General features: G+C 43.6%; 3 protein-coding genes across 8 annotated transcripts in view; 2 read left to right on the top strand and 1 right to left on the bottom strand.

Annotated features, from left to right (window-relative positions):
- Positions 1 to 1,037: 1,037 nt before the first annotated feature.
- On the bottom strand, positions 1,038 to 13,588 carry LOC129843463 (retinoschisin-like). Of its 2 annotated transcripts, XM_055912192.1 has the most exons (6): positions 13,370 to 13,587; positions 12,597 to 12,622; positions 12,241 to 12,364; positions 3,360 to 3,501; positions 2,495 to 2,690; positions 1,038 to 2,048 (listed from the first exon to the last, which is right to left on the bottom strand). In XM_055912192.1, the coding sequence occupies exons 1-6, from the start codon at positions 13,419 to 13,421 to the stop codon at positions 1,896 to 1,898; spliced, it is 693 nt and encodes a 230-aa protein (XP_055768167.1). In that variant the 5' UTR covers positions 13,422 to 13,587; the 3' UTR covers positions 1,038 to 1,895. The 2 variants fall into 2 exon arrangements, with proteins under 2 accessions (XP_055768167.1, XP_055768168.1); XM_055912193.1 differs by lacking the exon at positions 12,597 to 12,622 and having other exon boundaries at positions 13,370 to 13,588.
- A 412-nt stretch (positions 13,589 to 14,000) lies between these two features.
- LOC129843465 (uncharacterized) lies at positions 14,001 to 14,685 on the top strand. The gene is made up of 2 exons (XM_055912194.1): positions 14,001 to 14,194; positions 14,426 to 14,685. The coding sequence occupies exons 1-2, from the start codon at positions 14,096 to 14,098 to the stop codon at positions 14,624 to 14,626; spliced, it is 300 nt and encodes a 99-aa protein (XP_055768169.1). The 5' UTR covers positions 14,001 to 14,095; the 3' UTR covers positions 14,627 to 14,685.
- Positions 14,686 to 14,809: 124 nt separating this feature from the next.
- Positions 14,810 to 27,671, top strand: part of LOC129843462 (serine/threonine-protein phosphatase with EF-hands 1-like) — a 33,599-nt gene continuing 20,737 nt past the window's right edge. Inside the window, exons 1-7 of one of the 5 annotated variants that reach the window (XM_055912188.1) lie at positions 14,813 to 15,134; positions 18,494 to 18,667; positions 19,501 to 19,536; positions 19,991 to 20,118; positions 20,254 to 20,314; positions 22,524 to 22,693; positions 22,951 to 23,065. In XM_055912188.1, coding sequence (XP_055768163.1) covers positions 18,613 to 18,667; positions 19,501 to 19,536; positions 19,991 to 20,118; positions 20,254 to 20,314; positions 22,524 to 22,693; positions 22,951 to 23,065 — 565 coding nt within the window. In that variant the 5' untranslated portion in view covers positions 14,813 to 15,134; positions 18,494 to 18,612. Of the gene's footprint in view, positions 15,135 to 17,952; positions 18,668 to 19,500; positions 19,537 to 19,990; positions 20,119 to 20,253; positions 20,315 to 22,523; positions 22,694 to 22,950; positions 23,066 to 27,671 lie in introns of those variants that run through there. The other 4 variants (XM_055912187.1, XM_055912191.1, XM_055912190.1 and 1 more) reach the window with 4 other exon arrangements.

Genomic DNA, 27,671 nt, shown 5'->3' with positions numbered 1-27,671 from the left:
ACTAACAGTTGACAGTAACGTTTTAATTTAACAATTCAGTTTTACACTACCAGTTGACAGTAATGTTTTAATTTAACATTCAGTTTTACACTAACAGTTGACAGTAAGGTTTTAATTTAACATTCAGTTTTACACTACCAGTTGACAGTAACGTTTTAATTTAACATTCAGTTTTACACTACCAGTTGACAGTAACGTTTTAATTTAACGTTCAGTTTTACACTAACAGTTGACAGTGACGTTCTGATTGAAGTGCTTAGGGCCGTCACCTGTCATTGTAACGTCCAGTTTGAATACATGCTTTTTCAGTTTGAAAAGATCCGTTTCAGTATTGAACTTCAGTTCCACTTTTCTCTCGTTGTCTGTGTCGCGTCCTTGTCCTTGTCGTAACCATAGTTCTGTGTCCAATAGAACAGAATGCCTTCCAGGGGTTCTGTGGCAAAAAGACTCCAAGGACCAGTTGCCTCAAATATCATAATCTTTACGGTGTGATTTCATTATATTGGGTTTAAGATCACCTTCAATTTAGCCTGGTGGTCCCCCGATCTGTTTGTGCTCTTTAGCTCGATCTGGGAGCACCAGGCTATCCCACTAATGTCTAAACTCAAATAGCCCACACCTGCAGTTTATGTTAACTCATTGTTATATCATTTCTAACGGCGGTTTCGTGGCGGTTTGAAGTGAACAATCCTTCACGCCGTCACAGGAAAACACAAATCAGCTTGAGATGATCCTAAATTCGAGATTATCCAGATCCTGAATTATAAATCACTTCCGGTTGTTGTTTGTTTAACATTTAACCACAGGATTTTATTTGCATGACATCACACATAAACAGCATTATTTATATATTTGGTCACTGACTAAATAAGAATTAAAACCACATGGATCTACCCTGTTAACTGGCATGAATTGTTTTTGGGGATCAGGAAAAGGGTTTCACACATCACAAGTGGAGATTCCTCTAGTTGTATTTGAAACTGGACATCAGAGGATTACACAGGAATATTGTTCAATGATACTCCAAAACAAGAAGGTACAAGAGTTTGTCTTTATTTCAGGAACTGGTTTTGGTCAACTTTAAATGAATACAATAAAACAAGCAACGAACGATACCTCCACTGGACTCTCTACATCACTGTCACAAACTACATCAGAATCCACACACACAACACAGTACAGTACACAACACAGCACAGTACAGTACACAACATCCAGTTAACCACAGGACTGGTAGTGTTCTCTTTCTCTGAGCTTTCCTCATCACATAATCATCCCCAATTTCTCTGGGTTTGTCGGTTCATAAGCATGTATTTATCTCCTCTTCCTCACCCAAGTGGAAACAACTGGCCATCCACCCCTTTTTGTTCATTGTAAAAAAATTATCATAAATAAAACTGTTGTAACACATCTGATCTGAAAACAGAATGGACCTTTTCACACATAAAACCAATTCCTGGGAGAGTGATATTACTTAACCGTTTTGGGGAAGGAAAGGAAACAAAGATTTCCAGAGCAGTAGATTCCACTTTGGCATAGGGAACAGCCAGGGGAACATCCAGGAGAACAGCCAGGGGAACAGCCAGGGGAACAGCCAGGGGAACAGCCAGGGGAACATCCAGGAGAACAGCCAGGGGAACATCCAGGAGAACAGCCAGGGGAACATCCAGGAGAACAGCCAGGGGAACGACCAGGGGAACGACCAGGGCTCTCCTTGGGCCTGTTCAGGATGGTGTATCATTACAGGACCTTCACATAGAAATATATTGTGTAGAACCAATATGACTGTGTATTCATGTAGAATCATGTTAGTTCTAATCATTACATTTTCTGTCTGAACGTTCCACGGTGTTGTACCCTGCTGAGTGTGACCCTGGTCGTCAGGACAGACAGAATCAGGTACACTTGCTCATGCAGAGCAGCAGCTCCATGCGGATGGCGATACGTGTGTGCCAGCCCAGAGGGAGTAAACGGATGTAGCGAGTTACCATGGGAGGACGCAGGAGGTTCTGAACCGAGGAGGAGCGGTCCGAGTTCCCGTAGAACACCTGAGGAGAGACACGGAGCGGTGTGAGGAGGAGAACCAACACAGACCACCATGCAGTAACAGTGTGAGGAGGAGCGACAACACAGACCACCATGCAGTAACACAGATGGAGAATCCTCCTGCCAGACATCCTGCCTCACCTGGCAGGACTAGACTTTAGAACACCTTTTACTGAACTGATACAGAACTAAAGAAATATGGGATCTGATGAGAAGGATTGATTTTGATATACTATATGTATAAATCCCAAGACTGTCTTCCACATTATTACATGTGTAAACCTTGTGATGTCTTAACGAACCATGTATTGATGTATAACTATGAACTAAGTTATGATTGTAAAAAGTAAAAAAAGTTTTGTTACAGTATTTATTGACTGTGAGTCGCTCTGAATAACAGCATCTTCTCAATGAGTACATTTAAAAGGTAAAGGTAGGATGGACCCACCCTGTTGTTCCCCGTCTGGTCCTTGTAGTAGATCCAGTTGAGATTCTGGTCGGTGCGGTACTGGACGCTGTACTTGGTGATCCATTCGTCAGCGTCACAGCGCCCCTGGGTCAGGATACCAGACACCACCATCACCTCCTTCAGGTCAATCTGCAACCACTGGCTGTTGTCCTGGAACTTAGACAGCCATGCACACCTGGAGGGGAAACTATGTTAGCCCGCTGAGCTAAAGCCTAGGCAAAAACAATGACCTGGAGGGGGACCAAATTTACCAATGAGGTCAGAAGAGCTATTTCCCAAGGGAACACTAAGGTTACTGATTTAGCCAATGTCCTCCTTTACAGTTACAGGGAGGGGGAGATAGAGGCCCTACCAGGGGTTGGTCCTGAGGGAGAGGATGGGGCAGGGGACTCACCCAATGTCCTCCTTTACAGTTACAGGGAGGGGGAGATAGAGGCCCTACCAGGGGCTGGTCCTGAGGGAGAGGATGGGGCAGGGGACTCACCCAATGTCCTCCTTTACAGTTACAGGGAGGAGGAGATAGAGGCCCTACCAGGGGTTGGTCCTGAGGGAGAGGATGGGGCAGGGGACTCACCCAATGTCCTCCTTTACAGTTACAGGGAGGGGGAGATAGAGGCCCTACCAGGGGTTGGTCCTGAGGGAGAGGAGCTGGCAGGGGACTCACCCAATGTCCTCCTTTACAGTTACAGGGAGGAGGAGATAGAGGCCCTACCAGGGGTTGGTCCTGAGGGAGAGGATGGGGCAGGGGACTCACCCAATGTCCTCCTTTACAGTTACAGGGAGGGGGAGATAGAGGCCCTACCAGGGGTTGGTCCTGAGGGAGAGGATGGGGCAGGGGACTCACCCAAAGCCCTGGTTGTTGAGTCTGGCATTGCTGGGGAGCCAGGAGGAGAACCAGCCAGTGTACTGGTCCTCGTTGGAACAGCTGATCTGGTCTGGTCTGACTGAGCCAGCCTCCAACCCCAGGGGCTTGTGGTACGGACACTCTGGAGAGGAGGGAGGCCAAGGTGAGAGAGGCAAATCATGGAGAGGAGGGAGGCCAAGGTGAGAGAGGCAAATCATGGAGAGGAGGGAGGCCAAGGTGAGAGAGGCAAATCATGGAGAGGAGGGAGGCCAAGGTGAGAGAGGCAAATCATGGAGAGGAGGGAGGCCAAGGTGAGAGAGGCAAATCATGGAGAGGAGGGAGGCCAAGGTGAGAGAGGAAAATCATGGAGAGGAGGGAGGCCAAGGTGAGAGAGGCAAATCATGGAGAGGAGGGAGGCCAAGGTGAGAGAGGCAAATCATGGAGAGGAGGGAGGCCAAGGTGAGAGAGGCAAATCATGGAGAGGAGGGAGGCCAAGGTGAGAGAGGCAAATCATGGAGAGGAGGGAGGCCAAGGTGAGAGAGGCAAATCATGGAGAGGAGGGAGGCCAAGGTGAGAGAGGCAAATCATGGAGAGGAGGGAGGCCAAGGTGAGAGAGGCAAATCATGGAGAGGAGGGAGGCCAAGGTGAGAGAGGCAAATCATGGAGAGGAGGGAGGCCAAGGTGAGAGAGGCAAATCATGGAGAGGAGGGAGGCCAAGGTGAGAGAGGCAAATCATGGAGAGGAGGGAGGCCAAGGTGAGAGAGGCAAATCATGGAGAGGAGGGAGGCCAAGGTGAGAGAGGCAAATCATGGAGAGGAGGGAGACCAAGGTGAGAGAGGCAAATCATGGAGAGGAGGGAGGCCAAGGTGAGAGAGGCAAATCATGGAGAGGAGGGAGGCCAAGGTGAGAGAGGCAAATCATGGTCCACAACTAGGAAGTAGTCAACATGTTAACATTGGATGCCAAACAACGGACGTCACACTGATGCTAATTATTTTGTAGTTATTTTTGTAGTTATTTTGTTAGAGACCACGTAATCACTATAGTCTAGCCCAATGGAAGACACTTCTCTACACAGGACACACTGTATACTGAACTGCAATTGAAGGGCAAAAACATTTCCTAGTTGCAGAAGCTAACTGGAGCATCCCCCCGCTCGTTGTTATGAAAGATAACACCAGCATGCAAGGTGACGTCTGGTGACTGAGGCACCCTGTGCCTAACCAACCAACACCACATTAATCCTCTCCCTCCAACCCACCCACCCCCTCTCAATCCCTGATTTCCTGCTCCATCCAAAAGTAGTGCACTATGTAGGGAATAGGGTGCCATGGGGCTCTGGTCTAAAGTAGGGCACTATGTAGGGAATAGGGTGCCATGGGGCTCTGGTCTAAAGTAGGGCACTATGTAGGGAATAGGGTGCCATTTTGGACTCACACATACATCTCCAATCCTAAATCCTTCTGTTTTAATTCTCCACATTGAAGATAAACATCTATTAGATAAACATCCATTAGATAAACATCTATTAGATAAACATCCATTAGATAAACATCCATTAGATAAACATCCATTAGATAAACATCCATTAGATAAACATCCATTAGATAAACATCTATTAGATAAACATCCATTAGATAAACATCCATTAGATAAACATCCATTAGATAAACATCCATTAGATAAACATCCATTAGATAAACATCTATTAGATAAACATCCATTAGATAAACATCCATTAGATAAACATCCATTAGATAAACATCCATTAGATAAACATCCATTAGATAAACATCCATTAGATAAACATCCATTAGATAAACATCCATTAGATAAACATCCATTAGATAAACATCCATTAGATAAACATCTATTAGATAAACATCCATTAGATAAACATCCATTAGATAAACATCATTAGTAGAAGAGCGCAGCAGATGGTTGGCTGAACATCCTACCAGAGGCTTTAACCAAAACCAAGTTGTTTCCTTCCTGGATAACCAACACTGAGTGGGACATGGATCATACAACTACATTGAGCCGTGGGCCGATTTGATCTTGAGCGGATGGTCGGGGGGGGGGGGCGGAACACAACTGCAAATCATTTAAAGACTGCAAATTGACCGCAAGAAGCCTAAACAGATACAGTATAATGTTTGCATAAAACAATCATTTCAAAGCTGGCTTACATTTGTATACAATCACGTCTCTCTATTATGCGTAGGAATACTATGGAACAGATTTCTTAAATTAAAATCACTTGGAGCTGATTTCCTGCTCTTACAGTCTTTTATGTCCAACAATGGGGGGCCAAATAAAACCACCTGTGGGCCGCAGGTTGGGGAACGCTGGAGTAGGACACTGAAAACAGCACATAGCCACCCACACCGTCCTACTGTTTACTATGAGCTGATATAACCCACTGTCCTACTGTTTACTATGAGCTGATATAACCCACTGTCCTACTGTTTACTATGAGCTGATATAACCCACTGTCCTACTGTTTACTATGAGCTGATATAACCCACTGTCCTACTGTTTACTATGAGCTGATATAACCCACTGTCCTACTGTTTACTATGAGGTGATATTACCCACTGTCCTACTGTTTACTATGAGCTGATATTACCCACTGTCCTACTGTTTACTATGAGCTGATATAACCCACTGTCCTACTGTTTACTATGAGCTGATATAACCCACTGTCCTACTGTTTACTATGAGCTGATATTACCCACTGTCCTACTGTTTACTATGAGGTGATATTACCCACTGTCCTACTGTTTACTATGAGCTGATATTACCCACTGTCCTACTGTTTACTATGAGCTGATATAACCCACTGTCCTACTGTTTACTATGAGCTGATATAACCCACTATGAGCTGATATAACCCACTGTCCTACTGTTTACTATGAGCTGATATAACCCACTGTCCTACTGTTTACTATGAGCTGATATAACCCACTGTCCTACTGTTTACTATGAGCTGATATAACCCACTGTCCTACTGTTTACTATGAGCTGATATAACCCACTGTCCTACTGTTTACTATGAGCTGATATAACCCACTGTCCTACTGTTTACTATGAGCTGATATAACCCACTATGAGCTGATATAACCCACTGTCCTACTGTTTACTATGAGCTGATATAACCCACTATGAGCTGATATAACCCACTGTCCTACTGTTTACTATGAGCTGATATAACCCACTATGAGGTGATATAACCCACTGTCCTACTGTTTACTATGAGCTGATATAACCCACTGTCCTACTGTTTACTATGAGCTGATATAACCCACTGTCCTACTGTTTACTATGAGCTGATATAACCCACTGTCCTACTGTTTACTATGAGGTGATATAACCCACTGTCCTACTGTTTACTATGAGCTGATATAACCCACTGTCCTACTGTTTACTATGAGCTGATATAACCCACTGTCCTACTGTTTACTATGAGGTGATATTACCCACTGTCCTGCTGTTTACTATGAGCTGATATAACCCACTGTCCTACTGTTTACTATGAGGTGATATAACCCACTGTCCTACTGTTTACTATGAGCTGATATTACCCACTGTCCTACTGTTTACTATGAGCTGATATAACCCACTATGAGCTGATATAACCCACTGTCCTACTGTTTACTATGAGCTGATATAACCCACTGTCCTACTGTTTACTATGAGCTGATATAACCCACTGTCCTACTGTTTACTATGAGCTGATATAACCCACTGTCCTACTGTTTACTATGAGCTGATATAACCCACTGTCCTACTGTTTACTATGAGCTGATATAACCCACTGTCCTACTGTTTACTATGAGCTGATATAACCCACTGTCCTACTGTTTACTATGAGCTGATATAACCCACTGTCTAGTACCAGTGGTAGTAGTTGTAGAAGTAGTAGTAGTAGTAATAGCAATAATAGTAGTAGTAGTTGTAGTAATAGTAATAATAGCAGTAGTGGTATAGTAGTATTAGTAATAGTAATAATAGTAGTAGTGGTATAGTAGTAGTAGTATAGTAATAGAGGTAGTAGTAGTATAGTAGTATAGTAGTATAGTAGTAGTAGTATAGTGGTAGCATTGGTATAGTAGTAGTAGAATAGTAGTAGTAGTAGTAAAAGTAATAGTAATAGTAAGCACCGTAGTAGTAGTATTAGTAGAAGTAGCAGTAGAAGTGGTAGTATTAGTGTAGTGGTAGTAGTAGCATAGTAGTGGTAGTAGTATAGTAGTAGTAGTAGTAGTAGTAGTAGTAGTGGTAATAGTAGCGGTAGTAGTATAGTAGTAGTAGTAGTAGTAGTGGTAATAGTAGCGGTAGTAGTAGTAGTAGCATAGTTGTAGTAGTATAGTAGTAGTAGTAGTAGTAGCATAGTTGTAGTAGTATAGTAGTAGTAGTATAGTAGTAGTAGTATAGTAGGAGTAGTAGTAATAGTAATAGTAATCATCGTAGTAGTAGTAGTAGAAGTAGCAGTAGTAGTAGTAGTAATAATAGTAGTAGTATGGTAGTAGTATTGGTATAGTAGTAGTAGAATAGTGGTAGTATTAGTAATAGTAATAGTAATCATCGTAGCAGTAGTAGTAGAAGTAGCAGTAGAAGTAGTAGTATTTGTATAGTGGTAGTAATAGCATAGTAGTGGTAGGAGTATAGTAGTAGTAGTAGTAGTAGTAGCAGTAGTAGCAGTAGTAGTAATGATAGCAGTAGTATTAGTAGTAGTAGTAGTAGTGGTAGTAGTAGTAGTAGTAGTAGTAGTAGTAACATAGCTGTAGTAGTATAGTAGTAGTAGCGGTAATAGTAGTAATAATAGTAGTAGTAGTAGTATAGTGGTATTAATAGTAGTAGTAGTAGTAGTAGTAGTAGTGGTAATAGTAGTGGTAGCATGGTAGTGGTAGTAGTATAGTAGTAGTAGTGGCAGTAGTAATAATAGGAGTAGTAGTGTAGTAGTGGTAATAGTAGCAGTAGTATAGTAGTAGTAGTCGTAGTAATAGTAGTAGTAGTAGTAGTAATAGTAATAATAGTAGTAGTGGTATAGTTGTAGTAGTAGTAGTAGTAGTAGTAGTGGTATAGTTGTAGTAGTAGTAGTATAGTAATAGTAGTAGTAGCAGTAGTAGTTGTAGTAGTAGTATAGTTGTAGTATAGTAGTGGTAGTAGTAGTAGTAGCAGTAGTAGTAGTATAGCAGTATAGTAGTATTAATAATAGTAGTAGTAGAAGTGGTGGTAGTAGTAATAGTAGTAGTACTAGTAATAATAGTAGTAGTAGTAGTATATTAGTAGTAATGGTATGAATACTAGTAGTATTATAGTAGTAGTACTATATTAGTAGTGGTAGTAGTAGTAATAGTAGTATAACAAGAGTAGAAGTAGTATAGTAGTAGTAGTGGCAGTAGTAATAATAGGAGTAGTAGTGTAGTAGTGGTAATAGTAGCAGTAGTATAGTAGTAGTAGTCGTAGTAATAGTAGTAGTAGTAGTAGTAATAGTAATAATAGTAGTAGTGGTATAGTTGTAGTAGTAGTAGTAGTAGTAGTAGTGGTATAGTTGTAGTAGTAGTAGTATAGTAATAGTAGTAGTAGCAGTAGTAGTTGTAGTAGTAGTATAGTTGTAGTATAGTAGTGGTAGTAGTAGTAGTAGCAGTAGTAGTAGTATAGCAGTATAGTAGTATTAATAATAGTAGTAGTAGAAGTGGTGGTAGTAGTAATAGTAGTAGTACTAGTAATAATAGTAGTAGTAGTAGTATATTAGTAGTAATGGTATGAATACTAGTAGTATTATAGTAGTAGTACTATATTAGTAGTGGTAGTAGTAGTAATAGTAGTATAACAAGAGTAGAAGTAGTATAGTAGTAGTAATACTAATAATAGTAGTAGTAGTATAGTAATAATAGTAATAGTAGTAGTACTAGTAATAATAGTAGTAGTGGTATTATATTAGTAGTAGTATTATAAATACTAGTAGTAGTATAGTAGTAGTGGTATATTAGTAGTAGTAGTAGTAGTAGTAGTAGTAGTAGTAGTAGTAGTATAATAGTAGTAGAAGTAGTAGTAGTAGTAGTAGTAGTAGTATACTAGTAGTAGTAGTAGTAGTAGTAGTAACAGTAGTAGTATAGTAGCAGTAGTAATAATAACAGTATGGTAATATAGTAGTAATAGTATAGTAGTATAGTAGTAATAGTATAGTGGTAATAGTATAGTAGTATAGTAGTAATGGTATAGTAGTATAGTAGTAATGGTATAGTAGTATAGTAGTAATGGTATAGTAGTAATAGTATAGTAGTAGCCTGCTGTTTGACTCTTTGGAACCAGTATCAGGTTGCATCTCTATGGCCCATAGGGCTCTGCTCAGAATAAGTGCATTGGAGGGAATAGGGATTAATTTGGGATGCACCCCAGCCTCTCCTATCCACTCTGCTGTTTGAACAGGAAGATAGAGGAGGCTCTGATCACCCAATCAACACCTTTCCTTTTTATAAGTGTGAGAAGGACAGACGTCCTATTTTGGTCCTAGTAATCTCTGTATCACAACCCTGTTCTAGTAAAGGGATAATCCTGCAAGCATACTGCACAGTACTCTGTCTGTCTCTGTCTCTGTCTCTGTCTCTGTCTCTGTCTCTGTCTCTGTCTCTGTCTCTGTCTCTGTCTCTGTCTCTCTCTCTCTCTCTCTCTCTCTCTCTCTCTCTCTCTCCCTCTCTCTCTCTCTCTCTCTCTCTCTCTCTCTCTCTCTCTCTCTCTCTCTCTCTCTTTCTCTCATGTGATTACACACACAGCCTGTGTGAAGTGGAGCAAGGAGGCTCTCCATCTGCTGATTAATGACATTCCACCTGACTGCAGGCACAGACTTGTTCATCCAGCTCAACACACACACGCACACGCACACGCACACGCACACGCACACACACACACACACACACACACACACACACACACACACTCATACACGCACACACACCCTTCTGCCTCTCAGCCCCTACAAAGATTTCAGTTTCCAATCAAATTAAATTAAAAACAATATTGATCCATTCCAATTGAATACATACCAGTAGACCTATGGTAACTACGGTAACTCAACACACTGATATGATGTTAATTTAGTTGATACTTCTACATCTAAATGTGATTGGATGTCTGCTCACAAGATATTGAAGTCAGGTTAATGAGTGTCAAGTCTTCTGTAGAATGGTTCCAGTCCAGTAATCATTTATGTATGAGGCACACCCAGCTTACCGTGCATAAAGTATTGACGACTAACTACAGATCAGGAGATCACAGGCCAGAGACAAAGCTACATGTAGCACCTAGCTACTAAACAACCAGATAGAGACAGAGGGAGATAGAGAGAGACAAAGAGAGAGAGAGACAGAGAGAGAGACAGAGAGAGAGAGACACAGAGAGAGAGACAGAGAGAGAGAGAGAGAGAGAGAGGCAGAGAGAGAGACAGAGAGAGAGAGAGAGACAGGTAGAGAGAGACAGAGAGACAGACAGAGAGAGAGAGACAGAGACAGGGGGAAAGAGAGAGACAGAGACAGGGGGAAAAAGAGAGACAGACAGAGCGAGAGAGACAGACACAGAGAGAGAGACAGACAGACAGACAGACAGACAGACAGAAAGACAGATGGGAAAAAGAGAGACAGAGAGAGAGAGAGACAGGTAGACAGAGAGAGACACAGAGAAAGAGAGAGACAGAGAGAGAAATAGAGAGAGAGAGGTACATAGACAGAGAGAAAGACAGAGAGAGAGAGCAGAATTAGGGCGATACCCGCTAATGATCAAAATCCAGAAAAGAGCTGTTAAATTCTACAACCACCTAAAAGGAAGTGATTCCCAAACCTTCCATAATAAAGCCATCACCTGCAGAGAGATGAACCTGGAGACTTCGTCCCCTAAGTAAGCTGGTCCTGGGGCTCTGTTCACAAACACAATCACATCCCACAGAGTCCCAGGACCGCAGCACAATTAGACCCAACCAAATCATGAGAAAACAAAGAGATAATTATTTCTAATGTGTCAAGTAATTAACATAAAAACAGAGCAAACTAGAATGCTATTTGGCCCTAAACAGAGAGTACACAGTGGCAGTATACCTGACCACTGTGACTGACCCAAACTTAAGGAAAGCTTTGACTATGTACAGACTCAGTGAGCATAGCCTTGCTATTGAGAAAGGCCGCCGTAGGCAGACCTGGCTCTCAAGAGAAGACAGGTTATGTGCTTACTGCCCACAAAATGAGGTGGAAACTGAGCTGCACTTCCTAACCTCCTGTCAAATCTATGACCATATTAGAGACACATATTTCCCCCAGATTATACAGACACACAAAGAATTTGAAAACAAACCCGATTTTGATAAAATCCCATATCTACTGGGTGAAATACCACAGTGTGACATCACAGCCGCAAGATTTGTGACCTGTTGCCACAAGAAAAGGGCAACCAGTGAAGAACAAACACCATTGTAAACACAACCCATATTTATGATTATTTATTTTCCCTTTTGTACTTTAACCATTTGCACATCGTTACAACACTGTATATATACATAATATGACATTTGAAAGGTCTTTATTCTTTTGGAACTTTTGTGAGTGTAATGTTTACTGTTAATTTTTATTGTTTATTTCACTTTTGTATATTATCTACCTCACTTGCTTTGGCAATGTTAACATATGTTTCCCATGCCAATAAAGCCGTTGAATTGAATTGACTTGAATTGAGAGAGACATAGAGAGAAAGAGAGAGAAAGACAGATAGACAGAGAGAGAGATAGACACAGAGTGAGAGAGAGAACGAGAGAGAGAGAGACAGAACGAGAGATAGAGAGACAGAGAGAGAGAGAGACACACATAGACAGAGACAGACAGAGGGTCTTTACCTGGCATACACTCCATGACACGTGGTGGGGTGGGGGAGAGGGAGGTGAACTGGGTTGGGGATTCTGACCCCTCACAGTCACACTTACAGGCTCGTCCTGTCCATGTCTCAGTCACTTCCTCCCCCTGAAACACAAAGAGGGAGAGGTGGAACATTAGTCTCTAAGGCCAGGGCAGGGTTCTTTAACTCAGGTCGTGGAGAACTACTTGGGTGTGAACTAAAGCAGACAGAGGCTCTGCAGGACTGGAGCTGGAGAAGGCCTCTGCCTTAGGTTGGAGGACATCAGTCAATTCACACATACATTACATTATCATATTATATGTTTGATGATCAATCACTAGATTTGATTCCACCTACCTCCTGAGCGTGTACACGGATTAGAACTGTTGGGACGGACCCCCAGCGCAGCACAGAGACAGAACATTAGATGTAAAGGCAGAAACACTTTCCAACCATAACAAGTCTCTCATATTCCATACATGTACAGTCTGTCCATTCCACAGTCTGACTACTAGACCACAATTCATCCAGCACATTATTCAGTGAAGCATGTTGCCTGGTGAGGGATTTGAATATTGGGAAACTAGACACATAACTGCTACAGTAAAACTATAACAATCCATCTATTTATAACAGAAATACCTAAAAATATCAGTTGTTTCTTTCAGTATTCAATCCAACACCAATTTTTTTTATTTATTTTTTATTTAACTAGACAAGTCAGTTAAGAACAAATTCTTATTTACAATGACGGCCTACCCCGGCCAAACCCTAACCTGGAGGACGCTGGGCCAATTGTGCGCCGCCCTACGGGACTTCCAATCACAGCTGGTTGTGATGCAGCCTGGAATCAAACCAGAGTCTGTAGTGACGCCTCTAGATGCAGTGTCTTAGACTGCTGCGCCACTCGGGAGCCCAATCAACCAATATATGTTTGTTTCAGTATTCAATCCACCACCAATCAACCAATATGTGAAACTATTTGACAGTGTATATTAAAGCTGTACAGCCATTTCAACCCACCACACTCTAGAAGCCTATAGTCTGAGGTCATGCTTTGATCAAACTCCCCATCCAGAGAGACACAGACATAATGAGGGAAGACAAAGGCAAAGAAGAGACCGACATACCGTTGGAGACAAGCAGGAGGGCCAAAAGAATACACTGTCCATGGGATTCCATCTTCAAGCCTACACAGTGACAGGACCACACTGAGGCACTTTACTGTAGCCACTCTGACAGCACTAGGGCTGGATTATGATAATCCACAGGACACTAATGGCCAGTAATACCCTTTATCTCCTCACAAAGTCCCTCCCTCATCTGTTGAGGGCCAGTTGGGAAAATGCAATGAGGATACAGTAATGCAATGTGTAATGTACCAGAGCATGGTCCTACTGGCTAGTTCCCCTGAAGGGGCCCAGCTGCTACACCCTGCCACCCATATCATGGAGCAGAAGGTGTACTCAAGGCATTTAGGGTTGTCTATTTTAGGAAATGATTTCTTTGCAGAATAAGGGAATAGTGTGTGTGTGTGGGGGGGGGGGGGGGGCAACATAACAGCAACCCCCAGACTTTCTGGATAAGGTTTTCATTATTTTCCAACCAGGAAGTACCATTTTTATTTATAAAGATAAATAGGTTCTCCGATTGGTCAGATGGGTTAACGTGTCAAAACGTTTCAAAATGCTGGAACTAAAAGTGACCCAACCAGGCGTGAACAGCACAGGTGCACGCCATAGATAAATTGCCCAAGGCTGAATTCAATCTTCATAACACCAAAGTGGGTGTCATAGGCCTATTAAAAGGTCATTGTAAATGTAACATTTTATAAGACTGTCCAAAGGAAAAACACAATGAAGGTCTTTATTAGCAGAACAACGAAGAAACCGTTCAGAGCGCAGAAGAAAAGAAACAAGGCCTACTCGACCTTCATCTACAAGATCCGGAGAGAGGTTGGCAATAATGGGCCACATTTGGCGTTACTTAATAAAGTTATTTGGTGTAAATTGATGTCACAGGGCTTGCCAACCCTATTCCTGGCGCGCTACCCTGCTGTAGGTATTCGATCCAACCCCCGTAACTAACCTGATAAAATGTATCAACAAGCTAATTATTAGATTCGGGTGCGTTAGGTTTGGAGCAGAAACCTACAAGAATGCTTTTTTAAAAGGTTTTAATTACAGGGTGACGGCATCCCCACCATGGACTGTTTGTTGGTGAACCAGTCTACCTGCCCACGGAGGGTGCTGGTCCGTCTGGTCGGCTCCGAGGCCGCCCGCCTGTCACGGCTCAACAGGAGGAAAGTCATCACCCAACTAGAGGTCCACACTGCCATGGCGCGGCTGAGACAGAGCAGAAAACATGTCAGGCAACCGGGCGCCTGAATGGTCTTATGGACACTTTGAATTTTATGTGTGTATTTAATAAAGATCTCTTGTTTTTACTTATTGTGTTGTCATTCCAACAAATCAATGCACCACTAAATGTGTAAAACAAATTGCGCAACTGAAGGTTGTATAATAGAATGTTAACGCGGTTTGCTCTCGCCTCTAATGGCAGTCCAATTACTTCGAGGGGCGGGGAAAGGCATGACCATTATTGATGCATTTGCTTGTCAGGGGAGCAGCTGCGCGCCAAACTCAGTCAACCATAGCCGAACTCCGGCGCGTGGGGAAAGCGGAAATCAAATGGACCCTTTTGTTCCTCGCGGTGCGTGACGCCCACTCAAAACACGCGTGTTGATTAAATTAAGGAAGCGTACACTATGTGCAAGACTCATATTTTGGCGTAGATTCTGCTGCGGCACAACCGAACATCTTTATCAACCCAACCGGTGTCCAGGACGAACAGGCAGGTTCCTAGATGAGCTGGGTGGTCTTGGACTTGTAGTAGGTAAGTCGTTTACTGGCAATAGGCTATTCGTCACTGAATCAGCTGTTGCATCCTGTGTAGGGAATTTAATATATTCACCTTTGCAGATTTTACATGTGAACAGCAACAGGTGTTTGTCTCCTTGCAGATCAATGGGCATACTACAGTGACGCATGCAGGATGAATTAGTTTATGCGACATGTTTAATTTAATAGAGCAGAATTATGTGCGTATTTCGCCATTTGTTTTTTTCCCCCCCACCAAGAGCCGTTTGTCAAATGAGATGCTGCTGGGGTATTGTAACAGAGGCTGAGAGCGAGGCGATGTTGGTTATTCATAGTTGATCCCAATGGACTTTTTGTTTCATGCTATATCAAACATGTGCCTCCATGGCAACCCATGACTGATTTTAACCAATTCACATGTGAACATCAACAATTAGGCTTCAACTGGAGGCTTTTCAGCAGGGACAGCCTCAATTACATCTCAATATCACAATTGCATACAAAAGTATGTGGGAACTCCTTCAAATGTCTGGATTTGCCCATTTCAGCCACATCTGTTGCAGATGGGTGTATTAGGTCGAGCATCCAGCCTTACAATCTCCATAGACAAACATGGGCAGTATAATGGCCTTACTGAAGAGCTCAGTGACTTTCAACGTGGCACCGTTATAGGATGCCACCTTTCCAACAAGTCTGTTTGTCACATTTCTGCCCAGCTAGAGCTGCCCCAGTCAACCTTAAGTGCTGTTATTGTGAAGTGGAAACATCTAAGAGTAACAACGGGTCAGCCACGAAGTGGTAGACCACACAAGCTCACAGAACAGGACCACCAAGTGTTGCAGTGTGTAGCGCGTAAAAATAGTCTGTCCTCGGTTGCAACACTCACTATCGTGTTTCAAACTGCCTCTAGAAGCAACATCACAATAACTTTGTTGGGAGTTTCATGAAATAGGTTTCCGTGGCCGAGCAGCCGCACACAAGCCTAAGATCACCATGCGCAATGCCAAGTGTCAGCTGGAGCGGTAAACTTTGCTGCCATTGAACTCTGGAGCAGTGGAAACATGTTCTCTGGGTTGATGAATCACTCTTCACCATCTGGTAGTCCGATGGACAAATCTGGGTTTGGTGGATTATAGGAGAACGCCACCTGCCCCAATGCATAGTGCCAACTGTAAAGTTTGGTGGAGAAGGAATTATGGTCTGGGGCTGTTGTTCATAGTTCGGGCTAGGCCCATTAGTTCCAGTGAAGGGAAATATTAACGCTACAGCATACAATGACATTCTAGATGATTCTGTGCTTCCAATTTGGTGGCTACAGTTTGGGGAAGGCCCTTCCCTGTTTCAGCATGACAATGCCCCCATGCACAAAGCGAGGTCCATACAGAAAGGTTTTTTCGAGATCGGTGTGGAAGAACTTGAGCCCTGACCTCAACCTCATCTAACACATTTGGGATGAATTGGAGCGCCGACTGCGAGCCAGGCCTAATCGCCCAACATCAGTGCCCAATCTCACTAATGCTCTTGTGGTTAAATGGAAGCAAATCCCCTCAGCAATGTTCCAACATCTAGTGGAAATCCTTCCCAGAAGAGTGGAGGCTGTTATAGCAGCAAAGCGGGAACCAACTCTATATTAATGCCTGTGATTTTGTCATGTAGTGTACTTTTCGCTTCCTCTCTCGTCTCCTTCTAAGAACCCACTGAAGGAGAAGGTTAGAGGGGAGGGACCGCTGGCTTTCTCATCCAATGGGTTTTGAGGAGAGAGGATTCAAGGAGTATGCAACTTTTCTCTCTTGCCCTCTGTCTGCCTGTCTGACTCTCTCCCTCTCTGTTTCCATTCACAGACATACTGCCTTACCCCTAACAGAATGACCACAGACATACTGCCTTACCCCTAACAGAATGACCACAGACATACTGCCTTACCCCTAACAGAATGACCACAGACATACTGCCTTACCCCTAACAGAATGACCACAGACATACTGCCTTGCCCCTAACAGAATGACCACAGACATACTGCCTTGCCCCTAACAGAATGGCCACAGACATACTGCCTTGCCCCTAACAGAATGACCACAGACATACTGCCTTGCCCCTAACAGAATGACCACAGACATACTGCCTTGCCCCTAACAGAATGGCCACAGACATAATATTACATGATACAGAACCCTTGGGTCACTGACATCTGTGACTGCTGGACGCCTGTAGTGACTGCTGGACGCCTGTAGTGACTGCTGGACGCCTGTAGTGACTGCTGGACGCCTGTAGTGACTGCTGGACGCCTGGAGTGACTGCTGGACGCCTGGAGTGACTGCTGGACGCCTGTAGTGACTGCTGGACGCCTGTAGTGACTGCTGGACGCCTGTAGTGACTGCTGGACGCCTGTAGTGACTGCTGGACGCCTGTAGTGACTGCTGGACGCCTGGAGTGACTGCTGGACGCCTGGAGTGACTGCTGGACGCCTGGAGTGACTGCTGGACGCCTGGAGTGACTGCTGGACGCCTGGAGTGACTGCTGGACGCCTGGAGTGACTGCTGGACGCCTGGAGTGACTGCTGGACGCCTGGAGTGACTGCTGGACGCCTGGAGTGACTGCTGGACGCCTGGAGTGACTGCTGGACGCCTGGAGTGACTGCTGGACGCCTGGAGTGACTGCTGGACGCCTGCAGTGACTGCTGGACGCCTGCAGTGACTGCTGGACGCCTGCAGTGACTGCTGGACGCCTGCAGTGACTGCTGGACGCCTGCAGTGACTGCTGGACGCCTGCAGTGACTGCTGGACGCCTGCAGTGACTGCTGGACGCCTGCTGTGACTGCTGGACGCCTGCTGTGACTGCTGGACGCCTGTTGTGACTGCTGGACGCCTGTAGTGACTGCTGGACGCCTGTTTTTTATTTTTATTTTTTCACCTTTATTTAACCAGGTAGGCCAGTTGAGAACAAGTTCTCATTTACAGCTGTGACCTGACCAAGATAAAGCAAAGCAGTGCGACAAAAACAACAACACAGTTACACATGGAATAAACAAACGTACAGTTAATAACAATAGAAAAGAAAGTCTATATACAGTGTGTGCAAATGGCATGAGGAGGTATGGCAATAAATAGGCCATAGTAGCAAAGTCATTACAATTTAGCAGATTAACACTGGAGTGATAGATGAGCAGATGATGGTGTGTAAGTAGTGATACTGGTGTGCAAAAGAGCAGCAAAGTAAATAAAAACAATATGGGGATGAGGTAGGTAGATTGGGTGGGCTATTTACAGATGGACTACGTACAGCTGCAGCAATCGGTTAGCTGCTCAGATAGCTGATGTTTAGTTAGTGAGGGAAATGTAACTCTCCAGCTTCAGCGATTTTTGCAATTCGTTCCAGTCACTGGCAGCAGAGAACTGGAAGGAAAGGCGGCCAAAGGAGGTGTTGGCTTTGGGGATGACCAGTGAGATATACGAGGCAACTGTAGTGACTACTGGACGCCTGTAGTGACTAGCATTATGGGATGTGGCACCTCCGTCACCACCGACAACAAGGGGAGGAGACTGACGACAGGTGAGACAGACTGGGGACAAGTAATGGTTCTGATTGTCTTCCCCCAGGACTCATGTAGCCTGGTCCCAGATCTGTTAAGGTTGGCATAGCAGAAAACTGTAGTTGACAATACAAACAGATCTGGGACCAGGCTACATCTCGTAGATTGTGAATCCAGTGAATATACAGATCTGGGACCAGGCTACATCTCGTAGATTGTGAATCCAGTGAATATACAGATCTGGGACCAGGCTACATCTCGTAGATTGTGAATCCAGTGAATACACAGATCTGGGACCAGGCTACATCTCGTAGATTGTGAATCCAGTGAATATACAGATCTGGGACCAGGCTACATCTTGTAGATTGTGAATCCAGTGAATATACAGATCTGGGACCAGGCTACATCTCGTAGATTGTGAATCCAGTGAATACACAGATCTGGGACCAGGCTACATCTCGTAGATTGTGAATCCAGTGAATATACAGATCTGGGACCAGGCTACATCTCGTAGATTGTGAATCCAGTGAATATACAGTTTGATCATAGAGCACCTTTTGACATCTTTGAGAATTCAGTATGTTTATAAGCCGGCAGCTGATGAATTAGAAATGGTGTAATTTTCCCTCCTACTGTAGTTGGATGTTTTCAAGATGTTGGTAAAATGTTCTGCTTTTCTTTGCCTTATTTCTTTTCTTCTTCTTTTAGCTGACAAACTTGTTTTAAATGAATTTACTCTGAAGTGATTTTCTACTTCTGATTCTCTTTCCTCCCTGGTGTGTTGTTAATTCTGCCTCTCTCCCTCTGAACTGTTTCACTATACATGATTTTATTTAATCACTCCTCACTACAGACGAGATGGCCAAGAACACTCCCAGCCCTGCACTGGGTAAGAGGCCTCCTCTCATGTCACCCCTATTGCGGAGTCCTATTGGTCAACCTTACTGTATCTTTGTGTCCTATTGGTCAAGGCCCATTGTCATCCTGTGTGTCTCTCTTTCTCTTGGCCTCTACTTTGTGTTTTCTGACTCCCTCATGGCTTCATTAGTTTTCAGTACCGCTAACTACCTGCAGGGGGCTGTTATTAAACTGTTATTTTATTCAGTACCGCTAACTACCTGCAGGGGGCTGTTATTAAACTGTTATTTTATTCAGTACCGCTAACTACCTGCAGGGGGCTGTTATTAAACTGTTATTTTATTCAGTACCGCTAACTACCTGCAGGGGGCTGTTATTAAACTGTTATTTTATTCAGTACCGCTAACTACCTGCAGGGGGCTGTTATTAAACAGCAACATTTATTAAACTGTTATTTTATTCCGTCTTCCATCTCCTCCTCTCAGCTATGAAGGCAGCCATCCTGATCCAGCGCTGGTACAGACGTTACATAGCCAGGTTAGAGATGAGACAGCGATACACCTGGAACATCTTCCAGTCTATAGAGTATGCTGGGGAGCAGGACCAGCTACAGGTAATGGAGACGGAACCCAGGCGGTTCAACCTCATCTGAGACCTGAAGAGGCCTCGGCTTTAGCCAGCAGGCCAACACAGTCTGTTAGTACTTGGCCATATGGAATACAACTGACTCTGTTTGAATCTTCCTCAGCTCTCCAGTTTCTTCAGTTTCATGCTGGACAACTTCACTCAACCCAATGGGAATGGTCCAGGTAACTAACATTTTCTAATGTTTTCAGGAAAATTGTTGGACTGTCAGTTCTTAGCACAAAAAAAATGGAATAACCCATAATTATTTATAGACTGAACAAAAAACGTCCGGATCCATTAATAGCCTATGCCTAAAACATATGATGGTGAAGATGTTGCTTAGCAACAGCGTCCGCATGCTATTCTGTTTCCCTCCGCTGTAGTAATGTGGGATATTGTGTTCTTGTGACTGCTGCTGCCACAGCCGGGGCCTGCCTGTACACGTACAGACCAACACCTTGCTGCAGATAATTAGCCAGCCAGGCTCTTTAGTGTTGAAGACAACAGGAGACGATGCTCAGACCATCTTGCCTATTTTTACAATATACAAGTTGTTTTTTTAATGACAGTAGATACAGTATAGGTGATCTGTGTGGGTTTTGATCAGAGTAAATATGATAAACTGACTGGCTGTTTAGAGACGTGTTCTGAAGACAGAAGTGACCACTCCACAGATAGTGTCTGAGAGAGGTGTGGCTGCTGTCCTCTTCAATAACAACATCTGATTAGGATGTCCTGCCTGTTTGTCTCCACAAAGTAGTGTCTGTGGCTGGACGTTAACCTACTGTAGCAGGCTATTCCACAGGTGGAAACAGAGATGCCCTGAACATGGACAAATGTGTTTGACATCCTGTTTTAGTGTGTTAATAAAGTTATCTTTTATTTGATTCTATTCAGTTTGATTCTACTCTATTTAGAGGTGTAAAATTCCGGTAACCAACCTAAAATTCCCAGGTTTCCCAGAAATCCCGGTTGGAAGATTCCAGGAATCAGGAGGCAGGAATACATTAACCCTGTGTGGTCTATTCTATTAACCCTGCGTGTTCTATTCTATTAACCCTGCGTGGTCTATTCTATTAACCCTGCGTGGTCTATTCTATTAACCCGGTGTGGTCTATTCTATTAACCCTGCGTGGTCTATTCTATTAACCCTGCGTGGTCTATTCTATTAACCCTGCGTGGTCTATTCTATTAACCCTGCGTGGTCTATTCTATTAACCCTGCGTGTTCTATTCTATTAACCCTGTGTGGTCTATTCTATTAACCCTGTGTGGTCTATTCTATTAACCCTGTGTGGTCTATTCTATTAACCCTGTGTGGTCAATTCTATTAACCCTGCGTGGTCAATTCTATTAACCCTGCGTGGTCTATTCTATTAACCCTGCGTGGTCTATTCTATTAACCCTGCGTGTTCTATTCTATTAACCCTGCGTGTTCTATTCTATTAACCCTGCGTGTTCTATTCTATTAACACTGCGTGTTCTATTCTATTAACACTGCGTGTTCTATTCTATTAACCCCGTGTGTTCTATTCTATTAACCCCGTGTGTTCTATTCTATTAACCCCGTGTGGTCTATTCTATTAACCCCGTGTGGTCTATTCTATTAACCCCGTGTGGTCTATTCTATTAACCCTGTGTGGTCTATTCTATTAACCCTGTGTGGTCTATTCTATTAACCCTGTGTGGTCTATTCTATTAACCCTGTGTGGTCTATTCTATTAACCCTGTGTGGTCTATTCTATTAACCCTGCGTGGTCTATTCTATTAACCCTGCGTGGTCTATTCTATTAACCCTGCGTGGTCTATTCTATTAACCCTGTGTGGTCTATTAACCCTGTGTGGTCTATTCTATTAACCCTGTGTGGTCTATTCTATTAACCCTGTGTGGTCTATTCTATTAACCCTGTGTGGTCTATTCTATTAACCCTGTGTGGTCTATTCTATTAACCCTGTGTGGTCTATTCTATTAACCCTGTGTGGTCTATTAACCCTGTGTGGTCTATTCTATTAACCCTGTGTGGTCTATTAACCCTGTGTGGTCTATTAACCCTGTGTGGTCTATTCTATTAACCCTGTGTGTTCTATTCTATTAACCCTGTGTGTTCTATTCTATTAACCCTGTGTGGTCTATTCTATTAACCCTGTGTGGTCTATTCTATTAACCCTGCGTGTTCTATTCTATTAACCCTGCGTGTTCTATTCTATTAACCCTGTCTGTTCTATTCTATTAACCCGGTGTGTTCTATTCTATTAACCCTGCGTGTTCTATTCTATTAATCCTGCGTGTTCCATCCTCCAGTTTGATTCTATTCTATTAAACCTGTGTGTTCCATCCTCCAGTTTGATTCTATTCTATTAAACCTGTGTGGTCCATCCTCCATGTTGTCAGATCTGATCTCCCACCTGCTGGACCCAGTGGTTGACCCGTGGTCAGACAGAGAGAGACAGACCATGTATGAACAGATCACTGTTCCTGAGTCCTACAGCGGTCCTCACCTCAGCTTCCCCCTCACCGTCTCTCACACCAACGCCCTGCTCTCTGCATTCAAAGAACAACAGGTACCGTACCATTCAAACTTTATTTTCCCACTGTGTGCTACAGGACCAGTATTCTAGTGCTGGTCTAGGATCAACTTCACCGTGTCCGTATAATCATACTCATTATGGTCTTAAAGGCAAACACTGATCCTAGATCAGGACTGCTTTCTGAGTATGTGCCCAGGGAGTACAGGAGCTGTTGTGGACAGTATGGCAGCTTAATGAATAATAACAGATGAATGGCCTATAGTCCTACCTGATGGTTCTTCTTCTTTCAGCCTCTCCACAGCAGATACATGCTGCAGTTGTTACAGCAGACTAAGAAGCTCCTGAAACAGATGCCAAACGTCATTCAGCTGTCCACACCCTATGCCAAGGAGATCACAATATGTGGTGGGTTGTTGATCCATCTCTATTGATTGATACAGAGCTTTTCCAGATGATCAGAGCACTTTACACTGTATGAGGGAAACTAATCCACCACCCCTATATTCTGTTCAGTACTGATAACTATGTTGTCCAATATTTGACCATGTACTGTCTTGTACTTGTTGGTTATTTTCATTTAAAGGCCTTTAGCTTTTGGGGGGGAGACGTGAGTATCCAGATGTCAAGTTGACTATCTAGTGCACAACACTATCTAGGACAAAATAACACAAGGCTGACTGTCTAGTACACAATAACACAAGACTGACTGTCTAGGACAGAAGACTCACTATCTAGGACACAATAACACAAGACTGACTGTCTGGTACACAATAACACAAGACTGACTGTCTAGGACAGAAGACTCACTATCTAGGACACAATAACACAAGACTGACTGTCTAGTACACAATAACACAAGACTGACTGTCTAGGACAGAAGACTCACTATCTAGGACACAATAACACAAGACTGACTGTCTGGTACACAATAACACAAGACTGACTGTCTAGGACAGAAGACTGACTGTCTAGGACAGAAGACTGACTATCTAGGACACACGACTGACTATCTAGGACACAAGACTGACTATCTAGGACACAAGACTGATTATCTAGTACACAATAACACAAGACTGACTGTCTAGGACAGAAGACTCACTATCTAGGACACAATAACACAAGACTGACTATCTAGGACACAATAATACAAGACTGACTATCTAGGACACAATAACACAAGACTGACTATCTAGGACACAATAATACAAGACTGACTATCTAGGACACACGACTGACTATCTAGGACACACGACTGACTATCTAGGACACACGACTGACTATCTAGGACACACGACTGACTATCTAGGACACACGACTGACTGTCTAGGACACACGACTGACTGTCTAGGACACACGACTGACTGTCTAGGACACACGACTGACTGTCTAGGACACACGACTGACTATCTAGGACACACGACTGACTGTCTAGGACACACGACTGACTGTCTAGGACACACGACTGACTGTCTAGGACACACGACTGACTATCTAGGACACAAGACTGACTATCTAGGACACAAGACTGACTATCTAGGACACAAGACTGACTATCTAAGACACAAGACTGACTATCTAAGACACAAGACTGACTATCTAGTACACAATAACAAAACACTGACCATATAAACTCAGCAACAACAAAAAATGTCCCTTTTTCAGGATCCTGTCTTTCAAAGATAATTCGTAAAAATACAAATAACTTCCCAGATCTTCATTGTAAAGGGTTTAAACACTGTTTCCCATGCTTGTTCAATGAACCATAAACAATTAATGAACATGCACCTGTGGAACGGTCGTTAATACTAACAGCTTACAGACGGTAGGCAATTAAGGTCACAGTTAGGAAAACTTAGGACACTAAAGAGGCCTTTCTACTGACTCTGAAAAACACCAAAAGAAAGATGCCCAGCATCCCTGCTCATCTGCGTGAATGTACCTTAGGCATGCTGCAAGGAGGCATGAGGACTGCAGATGTGGCCAGGGCCATCAATTGCAATGACCGCACTTTGAGACGCCTAAGACAGAGCTACAGGGAGACAGGACAGACAGCTGATCATCCTCGCAGTGGCAGACCACGTGTGACAACACCTGCACAGGATCAGTGCATCCGAACATCACACCTGCGGGACAGGTACAGGATGGCAACAACAACTGCCTGAGATACACCAGGAACGCACAATCCCTCCATCAGTGCTCAGACTGTCCGCAATAGGCTGAGAGAGACTGGACTGAGGGCTTGTAGGCCTGTTGTAAGGCAGGTCCTCACCAGATATCACCGGCAACATCGTCGCCTATGGGCACAAACCCACCGTCTCTGGACCAGACAGGACTGGCAAAAAGTGCTCTTCACTGACGAGTCGCGGTTTTGTCTCACCGAGGGTGATGGTCGGATTCGCGTTTATCGTCGAAGGAATGAGCGTTACACCAAGGCCTGTACTCTGGAGCGGGATCGATTTGGAGGTGGAGGGTCCGTCATAGTCTGGGGCGGTGTGTCACAGCATCATCTGACTTAGCTTGTTGTCATTGCAGGCAATCTCAACGCTGTGCGTTACAGGGAAGACATCCTCCTCCCTCATGTGGTACCCTTCCTGCAGGCTCATCCTGACATGACTCTCCAGCATGACAATGCCACCAGCCATACTGCTCGTTCTGTGCGTGATTTCCTGCAAGACAGGAATGTCAGTGTTCTGCCATGGCCAGCGAAGAGCCCGGATCTCAATCCCATTGAGCACGTCTGGGACCTGTTGGTGAGGGCTAGGGCCATTCCCCCCAGAAACATCTCACGGCAAGAACTGGCAAATCTGGTGCAGTCCATGAGGAGGAGATGCACTGCAGTACTTAATGCAGCTGGTGGCCACACCAGATACTGACTGTTACTTTTGATTTTGACCCCCCCCCCCCCCTTTGTTCAGGGACACATTATTCAATTTCTGTTAGTCACATGTGTGTGGAACTTGTTCAGTTTATGTCTCAGTTGTTGAATCTTGTTATGTTCATACAAATATTTACACATGTTAAGTTTGCTGAAAATAAACCCAGTTGACAGTGAGAGGACGTTTCTTTTTTTGCTGAGTTTAATACACAATAACACAAGACTGACTGTCTAGGGCACAATAACACAACACTGACTGTCTAGGGCACAATAACACAACACTGACTGTCTAGGGCACAATAACACAACATTGACTGTCTAGGACACAATAACACAACACTGACTGTCTAGGGCACAATAACACAACACTGACTGTCTAGTACACAATAACACAACACTGACTGTCTAGTACACAATAACACAACACTGACTGTCTAGTACACAATACTGACTGTCTAGTACACAACACTGACTGTCTAGTACACAACACTGACTGTCTAGTACACAACACTGACTGTCTAGTACACAACACTGACTGTCTAGTACACAACACTGACTGTCTAGTACACAACACTGACTGTCTAGTACACAACACTGACTGTCTAGTACACAACACTGACTGTCTAGTACACAATACTGACTGTCTAGTACACAACACTGACTGTCTAGTACACAACACTGACTGTCTAGGGCACAATAACACAACACTGACTGTCTAGGGCACAATACTGACTGTCTAGTACACAACACTGACTGTCTAGTACACAACACTGACTGTCTAGTACACAACACTGACTGTCTAGGGCACAATAACACAACACTGACTGTCTAGGGCACAATAACACAACACTGACTGTCTAGGGCACAATAACACAACACTGACTGTCTAGGGCACAATAACACAACACTGACTGTCTAGGGCACAATAACACAACATTGACTGTCTAGGACACAATAACACAACACTGACTGTCTAGGGCACAATAACACAACACTGACTGTCTAGTACACAATAACACAACACTGACTGTCTAGTACACAATAACACAACACTGACTGTCTAGTACACAATACTGACTGTCTAGTACACAACACTGACTGTCTAGTACACAACACTGACTGTCTAGTACACAACACTGACTGTCTAGTACACAACACTGACTGTCTAGTACACAACACTGACTGTCTAGTACACAACACTGACTGTCTAGTACACAACACTGACTGTCTAGTACACAATACTGACTGTCTAGTACACAACACTGACTGTCTAGTACACAACACTGACTGTCTAGGGCACAATAACACAACACTGACTGTCTAGGGCACAATACTGACTGTCTAGTACACAAGACTGACTGTCTAGTACACAACACTGACTGTCTAGTACACAACACTGACTGTCTAGGGCACAATAACACAACACTGACTGTCTAGGGCACAATAACACAACACTGACTGTCTAGGGCACAATAACACAACACTGACTGTCTAGGGCACAAGACTGACTGTCTAGTACACAATAACACAACACTGACTGTCTAGGGCACAAGACTGACTATCTAGTACACAATAACACAAGACTGACTGTCTAGGGCACAAGACTGACTATCTAGTACACAATAACACAACACTGACTGTCTAGGGCACAAGACTGACTATCTAGTACACAATAACACAAGACTGACTGTCTAGTACACAACACTGACTATCTAGTACACAACAACACAAGACTGACTGTCTAGTACACAACACTGACTGTCTAGTACACAACACTGACTGTCTAGTACACAATATTGACTATCTGGTACACAATAACAAGACTTACTGTCTAGTGCACAACACTGACTATCTAAGACACAATAACACAACACTGACTATCTAGTACACAATAACAACACTGACTGTCTAGTACACAACACTGACTATATAGTACACAATAATGACTGTCTAGTACACAAGACTGACTATCTAGTACACAATAACAACACTGACTGTCTAGTACACAACACTGACTATATAGTACACAATAATGACTGTCTAGTACACAAGACTGACTGTCTAGTACACAAGACTGACTGTCTAGTACACAAGACTGACTGTCTAGTACACAAGACTGACTGTCTAGTACACAAG

Source organism: Salvelinus fontinalis, unplaced genomic scaffold (assembly GCF_029448725.1).
Source record: "Salvelinus fontinalis isolate EN_2023a unplaced genomic scaffold, ASM2944872v1 scaffold_0142, whole genome shotgun sequence".
In the NCBI taxonomy this organism is placed as follows: domain Eukaryota; kingdom Metazoa; phylum Chordata; class Actinopteri; order Salmoniformes; family Salmonidae; genus Salvelinus; species Salvelinus fontinalis.
The sequence above is the reverse complement of the archived record's forward strand: the minus strand, read 5'-3'. Positions and strand labels throughout refer to the sequence as shown.